Here is a 14,980-nt window from a genome sequence, read left to right as displayed (position 1 = left end):
CTTTGAATTCTGTTGTTTCACAAATAATAGATATAAAGAAAACGACGTTGAAAAAAGGCAGGGCTGGAGGTATAGCTCAGTGGGAGAACTTGTGCTCAGCATGCATAATACCCTGGTTCAGTCCCCAGCCCTAAAAGAAAAAAAAAAATAAAGTAATAAAAAGAAGTATACAGGATTAGTGAAAATTATAATGAACCAGCAGATCAAGAGATAAAAATTCTAGTCTCAGCTTTATCACCAGAGTATGTTCAGTGACTGGCTCTCCAAAACAATGTGAAACAGACACATCTATACGTCTTTTAAATTTTACTGAGGCAAAGGATGTGTAGGACACAATTTGGCAATAATAATAAAATATATGATATGCATTATTGTAAATTTCAGACAGCCCCAAAGTGCTTTTGTTCATTTTTGTCAAGCTCTTACAATCCAGCTTCAGGCAAGTTGGGGCTGCAGTTTGCTGAACAAGTGTAGTTCTGACATGAATGTTGGTTGATAATTTCCTTTATGTTAATGATTAAGTGGAATAGCGAAGAGGAATGTCAAAATTTCACTTGTTCCTCAGTGTGATATGAGTTATTTCTTTGCTGAATCAAATACTGGAAAAATATTTCCTGAATTTTTTATATTATCACAGCTTAAGAGCTACAGATCTGACATACTTTTAGGATTTATCTATATCCTTATCAATTTCTCCATCCATTTTTTTTAACAGTCAGTAAAAGAACAAGTCAAGCCCTTGTTTACATATTTTTTTGACGCAAATACTACTGATATGGCTGATGTCAAGCTACCATTGTAAAGTCACTGAGCCTAGATTTGGGAAAAAATGTGGAGCAGTACACCATTATGTTATGTCCACCATACAAATGCAATGGACATGAATAACCCCAACCATAAATACTAGTAAACTGTAGTACAATAATTGGGAAATAAGTTTTGAGCATTTATCACCCATGTGTTTAATATCATTTAATTGTGTATTTGCATAGTTTCATTTTTAATGATGATTGTTTTTAAAAGCCAACTTACAAAACAACTGAACATTTAATATTCAGCTCTCTTAAGCTGGTGTGAGCCAGCTGGCTCCTGCACACCAGTGACTAGGAGACTGGGTATTGTCACACACACACACACACACACACACACACACACACACACACACACACACACACATATATAATTGTTTTGGGTGCTAGGAATTGAATTCACAATCTCTTGCATGCTAAGCTTTCTGTCTACTGGTTAACTCAATATTTTTGGTTTTAGGCAATTTTATTGAGCTATAATTCACATTTCATACAATTTACACATTTAAGGGTATAGCTTAATGTAATATATTCACAAAATTGTTCAGCCACCACCACTATCAATGTTAGAGCGTTTTCATCACCCTAGAAAGAAACCCTGGGACCATTAGCAGTCACTCCCCATTTTCTAGTCTCCCCATGCCAATTCTGAACATTTCACATAAATTAAATCATAAAATATATGATATTTTGTGACTGCCTGCTTTAAATTTGCATAGTGTTTCCAAAATTCACCAATGCTGTAGCAAGTATTGTTACTTCATTCCTCCATTTATTTTTTATTAGACATTTATTTTGGTACTAGGGATTTAACCATGGGCAGTTCACCACCGAGCTTCATCCCTAGCCCTTTTATAATTTTTTATTTAGAGACAGGGCCTCACTCACTTGCTTAGGGCCTTGCTGAGTTGCTGAGGCTGGTCTTGAACTTGAGATCCTCCTGTCTCAGCTTCCCAAGCCACTGGGATTACAGGTGTGTGCCACCATTCCTGGCTTCATTTATTTTTAAACAGGCTTCAGTTTTTAGAATAGTTTTAGATTTAAAAAAAAATTGAGAAACTAATACAGTAAGTTCCCATATACTTCATACCAGTTTCCTCATTCTTAACATTTTTCATTAGTGTGGTACATTTGTTATAACTAAAGAAGGAATATTGCCATATCATTCCAATTAAAAACCATTCTTTCTTTGGGTTCCTTTAGTTTTTACTTAATGACCTTTTTCTCTTTCAGAATGCTCCCTGGGACCCTATTACATTTAGTTTCCATGTCTCCTAGGCAACTCGTGACTGTGACAGTTTCTTACATTTTTTTGTTTTTTATGACCTTGGCAGTTTTGTAGATTGCTGGTCAGGTATTTGTAGGATGTCCCTTTATTCCAATTTGATTTCTAATTTCCCCCTTATTCTTAGCTTTGTGATCATGGGTCTTGGGAGGAAGGCCTAGAGGCAAGCCGCTATTCTTGCCACATTGTTTCAAGGGCACATGGCTTGCCACTGTTGATGCTGACCTCGAACTGAGCTATAATGTCCCCTAGGTTTCCCCCTCCTCTTTGTACCATACTCTTTGCAGGGAAACCACCCATACTTAGGTGAATTAGGCTGGCCTTCCTCAATGGCAGGTTATCCGCAGGAATTATTTGATGTTCTTCTCCACAGATTTGTCTGTTCTCCTCCATTTATTTATTTTTTATTCAAGCATTTATAAGAGTATGGGCTTATTGATACTTTATTTTATACTTGGTATTTGTACTCCAATACTATTTTGTTTATTTTAGTGCTCAAATTTTTTTTTCATTTGTTTTAAGATAAAAGCATTGGCTATTGGGAGCTCTTTCAGTTGTCTCCTGTGTTCCTTGGACATATCCTCATCTACCTAGGCTTGCCTATTTGGTTTTCTTGAGAGTTCAATTAGATGATATTTCTTTCTTTTCTTTTCTTTTCTTTTTTTTTGATGCTTGAGATTGAACCCAGAGCCTAGTGCATACTAAACATGTGCTGTACCACTGAATTATACCCCCAGCCAAATTAGGGGACATTTCTAAATTCACAGTTAGGCTAATGATTCCATATTTCTGTGTGTCAATTGGGGATTGGTCTGGTTTCATGTTGTTCTTGTTGTTTTCCCATGTAATTATTGATTAATTCTTGTTGACTTTTTTTTTTTTTTTGCCTTCCCTCTATTTTTCCCTTTTTAATTTCCTCCCCCTTTCTTTTTCTTTTCCTTTTTGTTAGATATTTTTACTTCATTTTTCTCATGCTTTATTCTAATTTCCTATTTCTGATTATTGTCCTTTAAAATTACTTATATTGTGTTTCTGCAAATCACAGAAGTTCTTTTTCTCTTTTTCTCTCTTTTTTGAGTTGGGGTCTTTCTGTGTTGTGCAACTGTCTTCAAACTTCTGGGATTAAGTGATCCTCCTGTCTTATCCTCCCTAATGGCTATATTCTTTTCAATTTTAGTATGTGAAAATAATTAGACAGTTAATGGAACAAACAATATAATAAAAACAAATTTCCTCTGTATGAATGATTGCCCACAGTTTATTGTAGTTTAAATTATAGCTGAAAAATGTGAGATGCATTATGATTATTTATGCAAACCAAATATCACAGTCATATTCAATTAAGGGGACTATTCTTGTTTTTTTTTTTTTTTTGTTTTTGTTTTTTTTTTGGTGCTGGGGATTGAACCCAGGGCCTTGTGCTTGACAGGCAAGCACTCAGTGAACTGAGCTATATCTCCAGCCCTATCCTTTGATACAATTTTGTTAAACCATTTAATCTTAATGCATCATGGCTTCATATAAAATGAGAATCTAAAAAGGAATATCTAGTCAAGCCAGTATCATTATTTTATCCATCTCTTGATATTTACACCTTTTTCCTTTGAACGAAGAATAAATCGACTCTTAGGAAGCCTTCTAATATTGAAAGCTCAGCCCCAACTTTTTTTTTGACAACTTTTGTATGCTTACTGCCTTGAATGATATTATTTGTATATGGATTAAATTTACTTTCTTCCTCAGCTGACTTATAGCACCCTTTGGGCCTAGTGAATTCATTCACTAAAACGTCATAGTGTGTTATATCTATCTTTTATTTTTCTGTAACCATCAACTCTTTGAGGGGCAGAGAGTGTCTTAGAGCATATAGCATCTACTTGTTGAATAAACAAAGGGATGAAACGTAAAGTTCCCGAGGGCAAGGACTGTACCTGAAATGTCTTTGTAGCTCCTGCCTTTTACCCACCTTTGTTAGCTTTAAGTATTTGTTCCTCTGAATTTAACTGAATTAATAAGTACAGAAGATTTCCTTTTCAGTACTCCATATTAGTTCTTTTGGCAACAAGGACACATTAAGTGTTTTGTTGCCAAATTAAGTGTTTTGTCTATGACATATTGGGTCTCTTTCTTTGCGATTTATTTTTAAAAATATTTTTAGCTGTAGATGGACATAATACCTTTATTTTGTTTATTTGGTTTTATGTGGTGCTGAGGATCAAACCCAGTGCCTCCCTGTGCTAGGCAAGAACTCTACCACTGAGCTAAACCCTAGCCTCTTTCTTTCTGATTTTATGATTCACTTGATTTATTATATGACTGGAGAAGTCCTGCACTTAAACAATTTAAAAGCTTTTAAATCTGTGTGAAGTCCATGGTTTTCAAACTTATTTTGCCAGGGACATCTTTAATGCAACACAAAGCCTGGTCCACAGAAGGCTCTCAGCAAATTTGTTTCAAGAATGAGTGAATAAACTCTGTGAATGTTGTGAACAAGTCTTTTATATAATGTATACTTTTGGAAATATTTTACTGCACAGTTGCCTAGAGCGATGTGTCAGGAGTTGATTCTAGTTGCTCTCTGTTCCTGTACTGCTGGGGAATTTCTGCACCATATCTCTAGAAAAGGGAACGCTTCAATTTTCTTCTCTCTACCTTCCTGACTACTTAGGGCCTCACACATACAGCAGCCACAGAGACACTTTATAACAAGAAAACTGAGGTTATGTACATACTCATGCCAGGATTGTGCAGATGTGGCCTTAGATGGAAACCCTCTGCCCAGTGTTGGAGCAAGGGTGAGTGGGGAGAGATGGCATGGCTACTCAGCTACTTTGGTTCAAGAGCCTATGAACCTGATGGCATAGGCTATAGAATAGCTTGCTCTTGAGTCTTAATTATAGCAGATTGTATCTCCAGCTAATTGGTAGTGTGGTCTGTCTTGCAGACGTGGATGTTGTTAACCCTGATGAGAAGTCGATCATGACCTATGTGGCACAGTTTCTACAATATTCCAATGATGCTTCTGGCACTGGAGATACGACTCAGGTATGTCTTTATCAGTATAAATGCATTATAAATGAAATCATTTTTGATGTATACTACTAATGGTTCAATTTAAAACACTGGGCTATGACTTTCATAAAGAACTTAATTATATAGAACAGTGTTTTTTTGTTTTGTTTTGTTTTGTTTTTACCAGGGATTGAACTCGGGGCACTCAACCATGGAGTCATATCCCTAGCCCTTTAATTAAAAAAAATTTTTTTTTTCATTTTGAGACAGGGTCTGACTAAGTTGCTGAGGCTAACATTCAACTTGCACTCCTTCTGCCTCAGCCTGCCAAGCTGCTGGGATGAACAGGCATTCCCCCACTATGCCTGGCTTAGATCAGTCAGTTTTGACAAATGCATATACCCTTATAAACCATACTCCAGTTGTTATGTTCCATTGTGCCTTTTGTCTCTTTTACTAGTCCCAGGCAGCCAATATTCTAATTTCTTTCACTGTAGTTAGTTTTTCCTACCCATTTTTTTTTCTAAGTTAAAAGTGATAATTTCTTAAGCTTTACTGAATTATCTAAAATGAATTTTAGCTGGCCATGGTGGTGGTACATGCCTGTAATTCCAGGGACTTGAGATGCTGAGACAGGAGGATCTCAAGTTTGAGGCCAGCCTCAGCAATTTAGTGAGGCCTTAAACAACTTAACGAGACCTTGTTTCAAAATAAAAAAATAAAAAAGGCTGGGGATGTGGCTCAGTGGTTAAGCGCCCCTGAGTTAGTCCCTGGTACCAAAAATAAATAAATAAATAAACAAATAAATAAAATGAATTTTAGATAAATATTATATGGGTCAAATTAAATGATGCTAGCCTTTGAACAATTTGAGAGTTAACAAATTTTTGTGTATTATAATTTTTATTTGCTTTATTGATATGTAATCGATATACCAGAAAATACAACTGAAGTGTAGAGTCCGATTGTTTTTAGTCTATTTACATGATTGTGCATCCATTATCATCATCTAATTTTAGCACATTTTCATTTTGCCTGTTTTAGCTTCATGTAAATGGAATTGTGTCATTTGTATAACTGGAAACATTGTGTTCTACCTTTGATCCTTGTTTGTTGAGATATTCTTTAATTGCTAGGATTATTCTTGAATTACCATTTGATTATTCAATATTTCCCTTTGACTCTCCATCTGTTATGCAGAGTGTGGGTAGAAATTTCATAAAAATTATTGACCTGAAAAAAAGCCCTTATTCTGATTCTAGGAAGATACAAAAGTGCTGGGAAGTTAGTGAAATGTTTATGAACATTATTTTCAAATTTATTTTGAACTACTTTCTCAGGTGTGTTTCCATGCATTTTATTTGATGAACAGGGCCTCTGTTTTTCCAGCTGTGATATTTGAGGCAAGAAGCCCAGATTGTTGCTGACTCTGGAAGGGAGACTCAAGCTGAGGCTGGGCTTATAATTCAGTTCACTTGTTTCTGACCTGCTGAGGAGCTACTCTTTCCTAATTAATTTTTATATTAGAAAATAAAATGAAAAATTCAACTGTCCATGAAATTGAATGCAAAAATAATTAGAAACACTCTTGCTTACTAGAAAAAACTCAAATGAAGGTTTAAAAAAAAGATTAGAAATAAGGTATATCTTCTGCTTTATCCTCTAACATTGAAGTCTGCTTCCATATGTAAGCAAACTACCACCTAAGCAAGGATTGAATCTAGAAAAGAATAATTTTTGCTCACTTCCATGTGATAGCATAATCAAAACCTTTAATAGTATTATTTTAGGACCTTTAAAATGTTTGTTCAAGATATTTTTGATGTCAGTGTTTTTCTCAGGGAGTGAACATCTCTTGAATTCTTCCCTATTTAGATTGATTGGAAACACTCTTCTAAAATGCCTAGTATAAAGCAGTGATTTAGGATAATGTTCTCAGGAATTGAAGAATAATGGAAATGGATAGACCAAAAACAGAGGGTCATTGCTTGCTTGCTTTATTTTTTTTTTTCTTTTTAAATAAAAAAAAACTTCACTGTGATGTTTAGATGTTATTTTCAATCTATTTTAAAATTTAAAGTGTTATATGAATAAGCAAAATTACTTTTAGGCACAGTGAGTCATTGGAGTATAATGATGACATTATTTCACTGATGTTTCAAGTTGTTAATTTTACTGTTAAAAAAAAGTCATCAAGTCTATTTAAGGTAAAGTTTAAATATGTATGTGTGTGTGTGAATTACAGAGCAAGGTAAAGGATGCTATGACCTGGCTAACTGTGCAAGAGCAAAAGCTACAGGAGGCACTGAAGGAGTCAGAAGGCAAGACTTACTTTAAAAAGTATCATGTAAGTGTGACTTTAAATGTTTATTTGCCGTTTACTGTTTTAGGGAAGAATAGTTTGTACCTTTTTAGAAAACTCTGAGTTAAATATTTAAATATTAGGTCAACTCCAGGTTTTAGGGCTGAATAATAAAATAGTGCTTCTAAAACTAATGTGCATTTGAATCACTGTATAACCTTGTTAAAATCCATTTTCAGATTCAGTGGTTCTGGGCAGGGAGTCTGAATTTCCAGCAAGGTCCCTGCAGCTGTTGATACCACTGGTATTTGGAGTACTTTGTGCAGCCAGCTTCTATAGCATGAGCTGGCAAACTATAGCCCATGAACCTTGACATCTGTTTTTATAAGTAAAATGATATTGGAGCACAGCCATGCCCGTTGTCTGTAGGTATTTTCACACTACACTCAAGTTGAGTAGCTGCAAAAGAGACCACATGACCTATAAGGCCATCTTTACTGTCTTGCTCCTTGCAGTGAAAGTTCTCCAATCCCTGGTTTATAGCAGAACATGCTTTTTTATTATGAATATTGAATGAAAGGAAAAACTGGGAAATAAGCAATGGGGCATCCCAGAATTACAATACAGGGCCTCAAACCAAGGAATCCTTTAGGAAATAATGACAACTGTTATTATTATTATTATTATTATTTGTTTTTGGTGCTCAGGATTGAATCTAGGGCCTTGTGCCTGCTGCAGTGCTCTACCACTGGGCTACATCCCCTGCCCTAATGATAACTTCCATCGTCACCATATATTGAACATTTGCTGTGTACCAGGCACCTTGCTGATAAGTATTGTACAGGTTAAGACATATTGCTGAATTTGGTATTCTTTCAATTTGACAGATGAAGATAATAAGGTTGGGAGAGAGTAAATGATTTACCTAAGGTTACATAGCTACTAAAGGGTGGGGTGGGATTTGATTAGAGTGTAGCTTTAAAGCCCTTGCTCTTTTTGTATCCTGTTGCTATTCCAGGGTTAGTGACTATTCACTGTAGAATCTCGAAGGAGCTGAAGTGAAGGTGTGTCAGTCCTCTTACCTTAGAGTCCCTTTTCTATGCAATTCTGTGTTTCCTACCCTCTCTCTGTTCTGGAGAAGCTGGAATACTATCCATGAGCCCTCACAGCCATTAGCACTTGAGGCCTCCCTGCTCTGTGAGGAGAGGGAGATGGATGAATCCAGCCTTTCCAAGGCTGACTTGTGTGCCATACCATCCATTTCATTTGGAGCCATTGGGGAAGGAAGAGACAAGACTTTCTCTTCTCGTTTTGTTGGAACAGTGTAGAACTCCTGTGCTTTTTAGCTCTGGTCTGAGTTTCTTCTTGTTTACCAGATGCTCAATGTTCACTGGAAGTGCATTGTTCAGGCACACATCTTTGATTTAGGAATGTATAATGGATTCATTTTTCCTAAATAAAAGAGCTTACGAAGTTACTAATTATCAGAAAGAAGTTAAATAAATTAATTATCCTTTTTTTTTTTTTTTTTTTTTTGAGGTAGGGTTGACCTCCTGGACTCAAACAGTCCTCCATCTCAGCCCCAGGACTTTAAGGATATGCCACCAGGCCCATCTCATATAAAATTTAATTAGAAATCACCAGTAATTATATAAATAATATTTAAGGGATTGATAACTCTTTTTTTTTTTTTTTTTTTTCCAAGTACTGGGACTTAAACATAGGAATACTCTACCACTGAACTACACCCCTGGCCCTCTTTTTTTTTTTTGAGACAGGGTCTCATTAATTTCCCCATGTGGGCCTCGAACTTGGGGTCCTCTTGCCCTAGCCTCCTGAGTCACTGGGATTACACAGGTGTGCCACTGTGTCTGACAGAATTGATGACTCTTAAACACTGACATTTCACACAAATGAGAACCAAGAAAAGCTTCATTAATTAAATTTGGGGTGGTAGGGAGAAAGTGTCTTTTGATCTGTACAAAATGAATTTGGAAGAATTGCCTGAGGTTCAGTTAATCAAAAACACTTTGAAAATTGCTTATGCATGCCAGCTGCTGTGATATAATTCTCACCTGTACTTGTCCTTATTCTGTGGTGAACCCGTATTTGGGAGGACAAACCAGTCCATGTTTTGCATGTGGCATCATGATTGTACGCTAGAGCTGGGTGCTCTGTTCCGGTAGGCATCTAACATTGCCCCCCAGGTCTCAAGCCAAGACTCACGTCGTTTCACTGGCACCCAAATTATCAGGATGCACTGAAGAAAGAAATCGGACCAGAGAGAGGGTACCGGGATCAGGGATTTTACCTTTGTCTAAGTCAAAATTTAAATATAACCTTTAGGTGTGGACCTTAAAAGAGCAGATTACATTTTATAAATGGAATTAAATGTTTCAGCCTTTAAAATATTCTTCTAATTGTAGAGCCTGATGTCCTTTGTGGAGTCATTCGATGAAGAAAAAGTACCCTTCCTGGAAGTGCTGTCTCTAATAAGGGATCTGCAGGAGCTGACTGAAGATGAAGTACAGTTGAGAGAAGCCTGGGACAGCCTCAGCCACAAGGTCACTGTGTTACGTGGGCTTGAAGGACATTTTCATGGGGCATCTTTGTTTTGTTGGATGAAGACTTTACTGTAGGTTTTCATGAAGATTTCTATAAAATACAGGATAGATGCTGCATCAGAAAACGGGATAGTATTATATTTTTTCCATAGTGTCATTCGGAGAGTAGTTGAATTTAAGTAAGAATTTGTGGCATTGTGCATCAATGCAAACTTATCCAGTGTTATATTTTCCAGCTATTCTTGGTTTCCATGGTAGATGATGCCTATTTTGCCACAGTAGGTGATTTGGTTGACCTGCAGCTTCTTCTCTACCATCATGTGTCAATATCAATAGATGCTTGAAAGGATTAGGGACAAACCCAGAAAGAATGTGTAAGGATGGATATGTGTGTGTTAAGTCTAAATCTATCTGTATGATTTTCATCTTGTAAATTATTAAGGCTTGATTTCTTTTTTTTTTTTTTTTTTTACTTTTATATATTTATTTTTATTGTAAACAAATGGGATACATGTTGATTCTCTGTTTGTACATGGAGTAAAGGCACACCATTTGTGCAATCATGCATTTACATAGGGTAATGTTGTTTGATTCATTCTGTTATTTTTCCCCCCTACCCTCCCACCCCTCTTTTCCCTCAATACAGTCCCTCCTTCCTCCATTCTTGCTCCTATTATGTGTCATCATCCACTTATCAGCGAGATCATTCTTCCTTTGGTTTTTTGAGATTGGCTTATCTCACTTAGCATGGTATTCTCCAGTTTCATCCATTTGCCTGCAAATGCCATAATTTTATTATTCTTTATGGCTGAGTAATATTCCATTGTATAAATATACCACAATTTCTTTATCCATTCATCAATTGAAGGGCATCTAGGTTAGTTCCACAATCTGGCTATTGTGAAGGCTTGATTTCTGACCCTGCTTGTGGCATATGGACATTTGAAAAGAATGTGTATTCTGCAATTAGTACCTATTAGTCTGTAAATATCAATGAAGACAAGGTGGGTTACTAGTGTTGATCAGACTGGAATTTGTCCAGTTCTGTCAACTGCCAAGAGGTCTTAAAATTTGTAGAAACCTCTTTTTAATTCTGTCAAATTTTGTTTCATGCATTTTAAAACTTTGTTAGGAATATACACATTTATGATTGTTGTGTCTTCCTAGTGAATTGATACTTTTATTATGAAATACCCGTTCATCTTTAGTAATGCTATCTTTTTTAAAAAGTGGTTACTTATTTTATATGAATGGAGTCCTTCTAGTCTTCTGATGCCAACTGCTTAAATGGCTCATCTCTTTCCTTCGTCTACTTTTAACCCCTTTGAGTTTTGTATTTACAGGGCATCTCTTAAAGATTGCACAGGATTGGATCTCACTTTCTTATCCACTCTGAAAATCTGCCTTTTAATGGAAGTGCTTAGTTCATTTACACTTAATGTAATTGTTGATATGGTTCAAAATAGGTACACCATTTTGCTTTTTGTTTTGTTTATTCCCTGTTTGTTTGTATCTCCAATTTCTTCCTTCTTGTCTTCTTTTGAATTGTTAGGGCTGTTGTTGTAGAGTTTCATTTTAATTTGCCCATGGCTTTTTCATTCTGCCTCTTTCCATTGTGTGTTTAGGGGTTGTTCTAGGGATTACATTAGACAGCCACACTTTTTGTGGTCAGCTCATAGTTGTACAATTCCTTAGTTATTGTACAACTTCTTTTAATATGTGAAATTCTTACCATCAAACTGATTCACTTACCTCCCATTCTTTATCCTATAGTTAGTTGTTCTATATACAAATGCATTTGTGACATGCATATCATATATGTGGCATAAACATATATTTTAAAGCACCCAGTGTCATGATATAATTTCCTTCCCTTGAACAACCATATATTTTAAAGAATATTATTTTAAGAGGAATTAATCTTTCATATTTGTCTTGATATTTACCACTTCTAATTCCTCCTATGGATTTTGGTCTCCATTGAGGCCAATTTCCTCATGTCTAAAACCTCCTTTAACTCTTTCTTTCTTTCTTTCTTCCTTCCTTCCTTCCTTCCTTCCTTTCTTTCTTTCTTTCTTTCTTTCTTTCTTTCTTTCTTTCTTTCTTTCTTTCTTTCTTTCTTTCTTGTAAACAAATATTTAAACAAATGGGGTATTATTGTAAACAAATGGGGTACAACTTGTTTATCTGGTTGTACATGAAGTAGAGGCGTACCATTTGTGTAATCATACATTTACATGGGGTAATGATGTTTGATTCATTCTGTTATTTTTCTTCCCCCTCACCCCCCCACCCTTCTTTTCCCTCTATAAAGTCCCTCCTTCCTCCATTCTTGCCTCCCTCCCACCCCCCATTATGTATCATCATCCGCTTATCAACGAGATCATTCGTCCTTTGGTTTTTGGGGATTGGCTTAACTCACTTAGCATGATATTCTCCAACTTCATCCATTTGCCTGCAAATGCCATAATTTTATTCTTCTTTATGGCTTAGTAATATTCCATTGTGTGTGTGTGTGATCTCTAAATGTCTTTATTTCGCCTTCATTTTCAACAAGCAACTTTATTGAAGTGTAATTTACATATCATAAAATCCACTTATTTTAAATTGATAATGAAATAATTTTTAATGAATTTACAGAAAGACTATATGGCCTACAAAGTCAACACTTATTACTCTGGTCTTGAACAGAAGATGTTTGCTGATTTCTGCTTAGTGGTCAGAAGGGTTAGCCTGTTTTCTGAATATATTTTCCACACCATTTGTTGAATTAAATAGTTGTCTCCTGGCTTAAAAGAGCCATCCTTTCTGAGGACCTAATTTTGAGAAAAGTGTGTACCTCGGGAATCCTCCAATCAGAGGGCAAGCTCATTGTACCATCTGTACCTGATGATCTCAGCTTTAGATCTGACTCTTGTAAAGGGACAAGAGCTATCTGTGACAGGTCCTTAATAAAGTCAATGAAGAAGAGAGTGTCTGTACAGTTCAGCCTGTTCCAGGACACAGAGACCTGGCCTAAGTTCCCAGAATATGATTTGGAAAAAATATCTGAGATAATGAGCAAAATCACAAAAAAAAGAATTATTTTACAAGATTGAGTGCTACAAATTGATAGTATCTGAGAATTCTATTCTTATTCAAGTAGACTGCAGTTCATTTTCTCACTGTAGCAAAATGAGACATGCTGATTTTGAAGTCATCAAGTGTATAAAACTCAGTATCATCCAGTTTTTGGTTTAGTAGTTTGAGAACAGGGTTATCTTAAAGCATTCTAGTAATGGTTTCATTTTAAGACTGCTATAGAAAAAGAAATCATTTTATTTTTGACCTGATAAGATCTTATGTAAATTTTCAACCCAATTCAAAAGTACTTGTCTGAGAAAGTAAGTGTGGAACCTGTTTTCTATGTTAAGTGAGAAAGGAAAGGAATGAAAGGTAAACATTGTCTCTGTTTTTCTTCTTTTGACTACTATATAAATATTTTGAATGTGACCCTGAGTAAAGAGCACAGGTTTGGTTTCATTTAAAAAAAATTATATATATGTATAAATATGCATATAAATATAAATATGCATATATATGCAGTTTTCTTTTAGTTATGCAAAGAATTATAGTTAAATTGGACCTATCCTTCTTAGCCTCTAACTCAAAGATTTATCAATTTTCTGGTTTGTTCTTTGTTTCTTGGAAAATGCACAAATAATTAGATATAATTGAAACATGCTGGGACTAGGCATGTAGCTCAGTGGTAGAGCCTTTGCCTAGCATTCGTGAGGCTCTGGTTTCATCCCTAGCACTGAAAAAAGAAAAGCAGGTTTGTTTACATTAAAATATTGATTCTTGGTTTCCAACTGGAAACTTAATGGCATATACGTAATGGTTTAAAATTGTAGAATTGCCTTTGCTACTTACTTTTTTAGAAAATAAACTTGTCAGGCAAAAATCAAAAGGCAAAGTGAAAAATCCTATAAAATTTAGTGCTTACATTATTTGCTGCCTTAGTAGAAACCAAAAGCGTAACTGTCTTTTTGTTTTTGAATGAATTAATAATGAAGTGAATACCATGTAATATGCAGGTTTTGCCTACTTTCCCCGCTAAGTAAAAACACCTTATCTCTAAGAATAGTCTTGATTCATTCAGTAGAACTAGAGCACAGAAAGAGAAAGTGCAGACTTAACACACCTTCATCAGAGGAGGTTACTTTGAGTGAATCAAATTTTGATTTGTGTTTGATCTTCAGAGTGGTGTCTTTGGGAGGAGAATACCACTAAAAAGCAGTACACGAGTAATATGGATAAAAAGCCACAGTTAGGAGAGGAGATGGCCTTGGAGATGGATTTTTTTGTTTATTTTTTTTATGTGGTGCTGGGGATTGAACCACATGCATGCTAGGCAAGGGCTTTATCATTGAGTCACAACCCCAGCCTGGATTTTTTTTTTTAGACTAGTTTTTAAATTTGTCAGAGGACCTTTATTTTATTTATTTATGCATATATACATGTATATAAATGTATACACACACACACACATACACACACACACACATACACACACACACACATGCAGTGCTGAGAATTGAACCTAGTGCCTCACACATAGGTAAGTGCTGTATCACTGAGTTACAACCCCAGCCCAGGAGATGGATTTTTATTGTGCTCAAGAATTCCTGTGATCATGGGCTGGAGTGTAGCTCAGTGGTGGAGTGCTTGCCTAGCATGTACAAGACTATGGGTTTGATTCTCAGTACTACAAAAAACAAGAAAAAAAAAGAATTCCATTCATCAGTCTAGTATTCTTGCACACCCTGCCCCCAGCGCCTCTTGCTGGCTGGCTCCGTCACATCACCTGCCACTCTTCATTGTAACCACATACCTGTCTGCTTCCCATGATAGCTGATTGAGTCAAGAGCTGTGGCTTTCATGTGTCTAATTGGCCCCGATGTGGTGCAGGGGGTTGTGTTGAACTCCATTCTTCCATTCATACATGGTGCCAGGGTCTGGGCAAGGC

At 35.9% G+C, this 14,980-nt stretch overlaps 1 protein-coding gene across 4 annotated transcripts in view; it reads left to right on the top strand.

Annotated features, from left to right (window-relative positions):
- SYNE2 (spectrin repeat containing nuclear envelope protein 2) overlaps nucleotides 1-14,980 on the top strand; it is a 320,339-nt gene that overhangs the window by 90,443 nt on the left and 214,916 nt on the right. For all 4 annotated transcript variants that reach the window (XM_079126272.1, XM_079126271.1, XM_079126269.1 and 1 more), the window contains exons 9-11: nucleotides 5,039-5,139; nucleotides 7,352-7,453; nucleotides 9,835-9,972. In XM_079126272.1, the coding sequence (XP_078982398.1) occupies nucleotides 5,039-5,139; nucleotides 7,352-7,453; nucleotides 9,835-9,972 (341 nt within the window). The remainder of the gene's footprint in view (nucleotides 1-5,038; nucleotides 5,140-7,351; nucleotides 7,454-9,834; nucleotides 9,973-14,980) is intronic.

The sequence above is a fragment of the Sciurus vulgaris genome, assembly GCF_902686455.1.
Source record: "Sciurus vulgaris genome assembly, chromosome: 2".
In the NCBI taxonomy this organism is placed as follows: Eukaryota; Metazoa; Chordata; class Mammalia; order Rodentia; family Sciuridae; genus Sciurus; species Sciurus vulgaris.
Note: the sequence above shows the minus strand (reverse complement) of the source record. Positions and strands in the feature narration are given on the sequence as shown.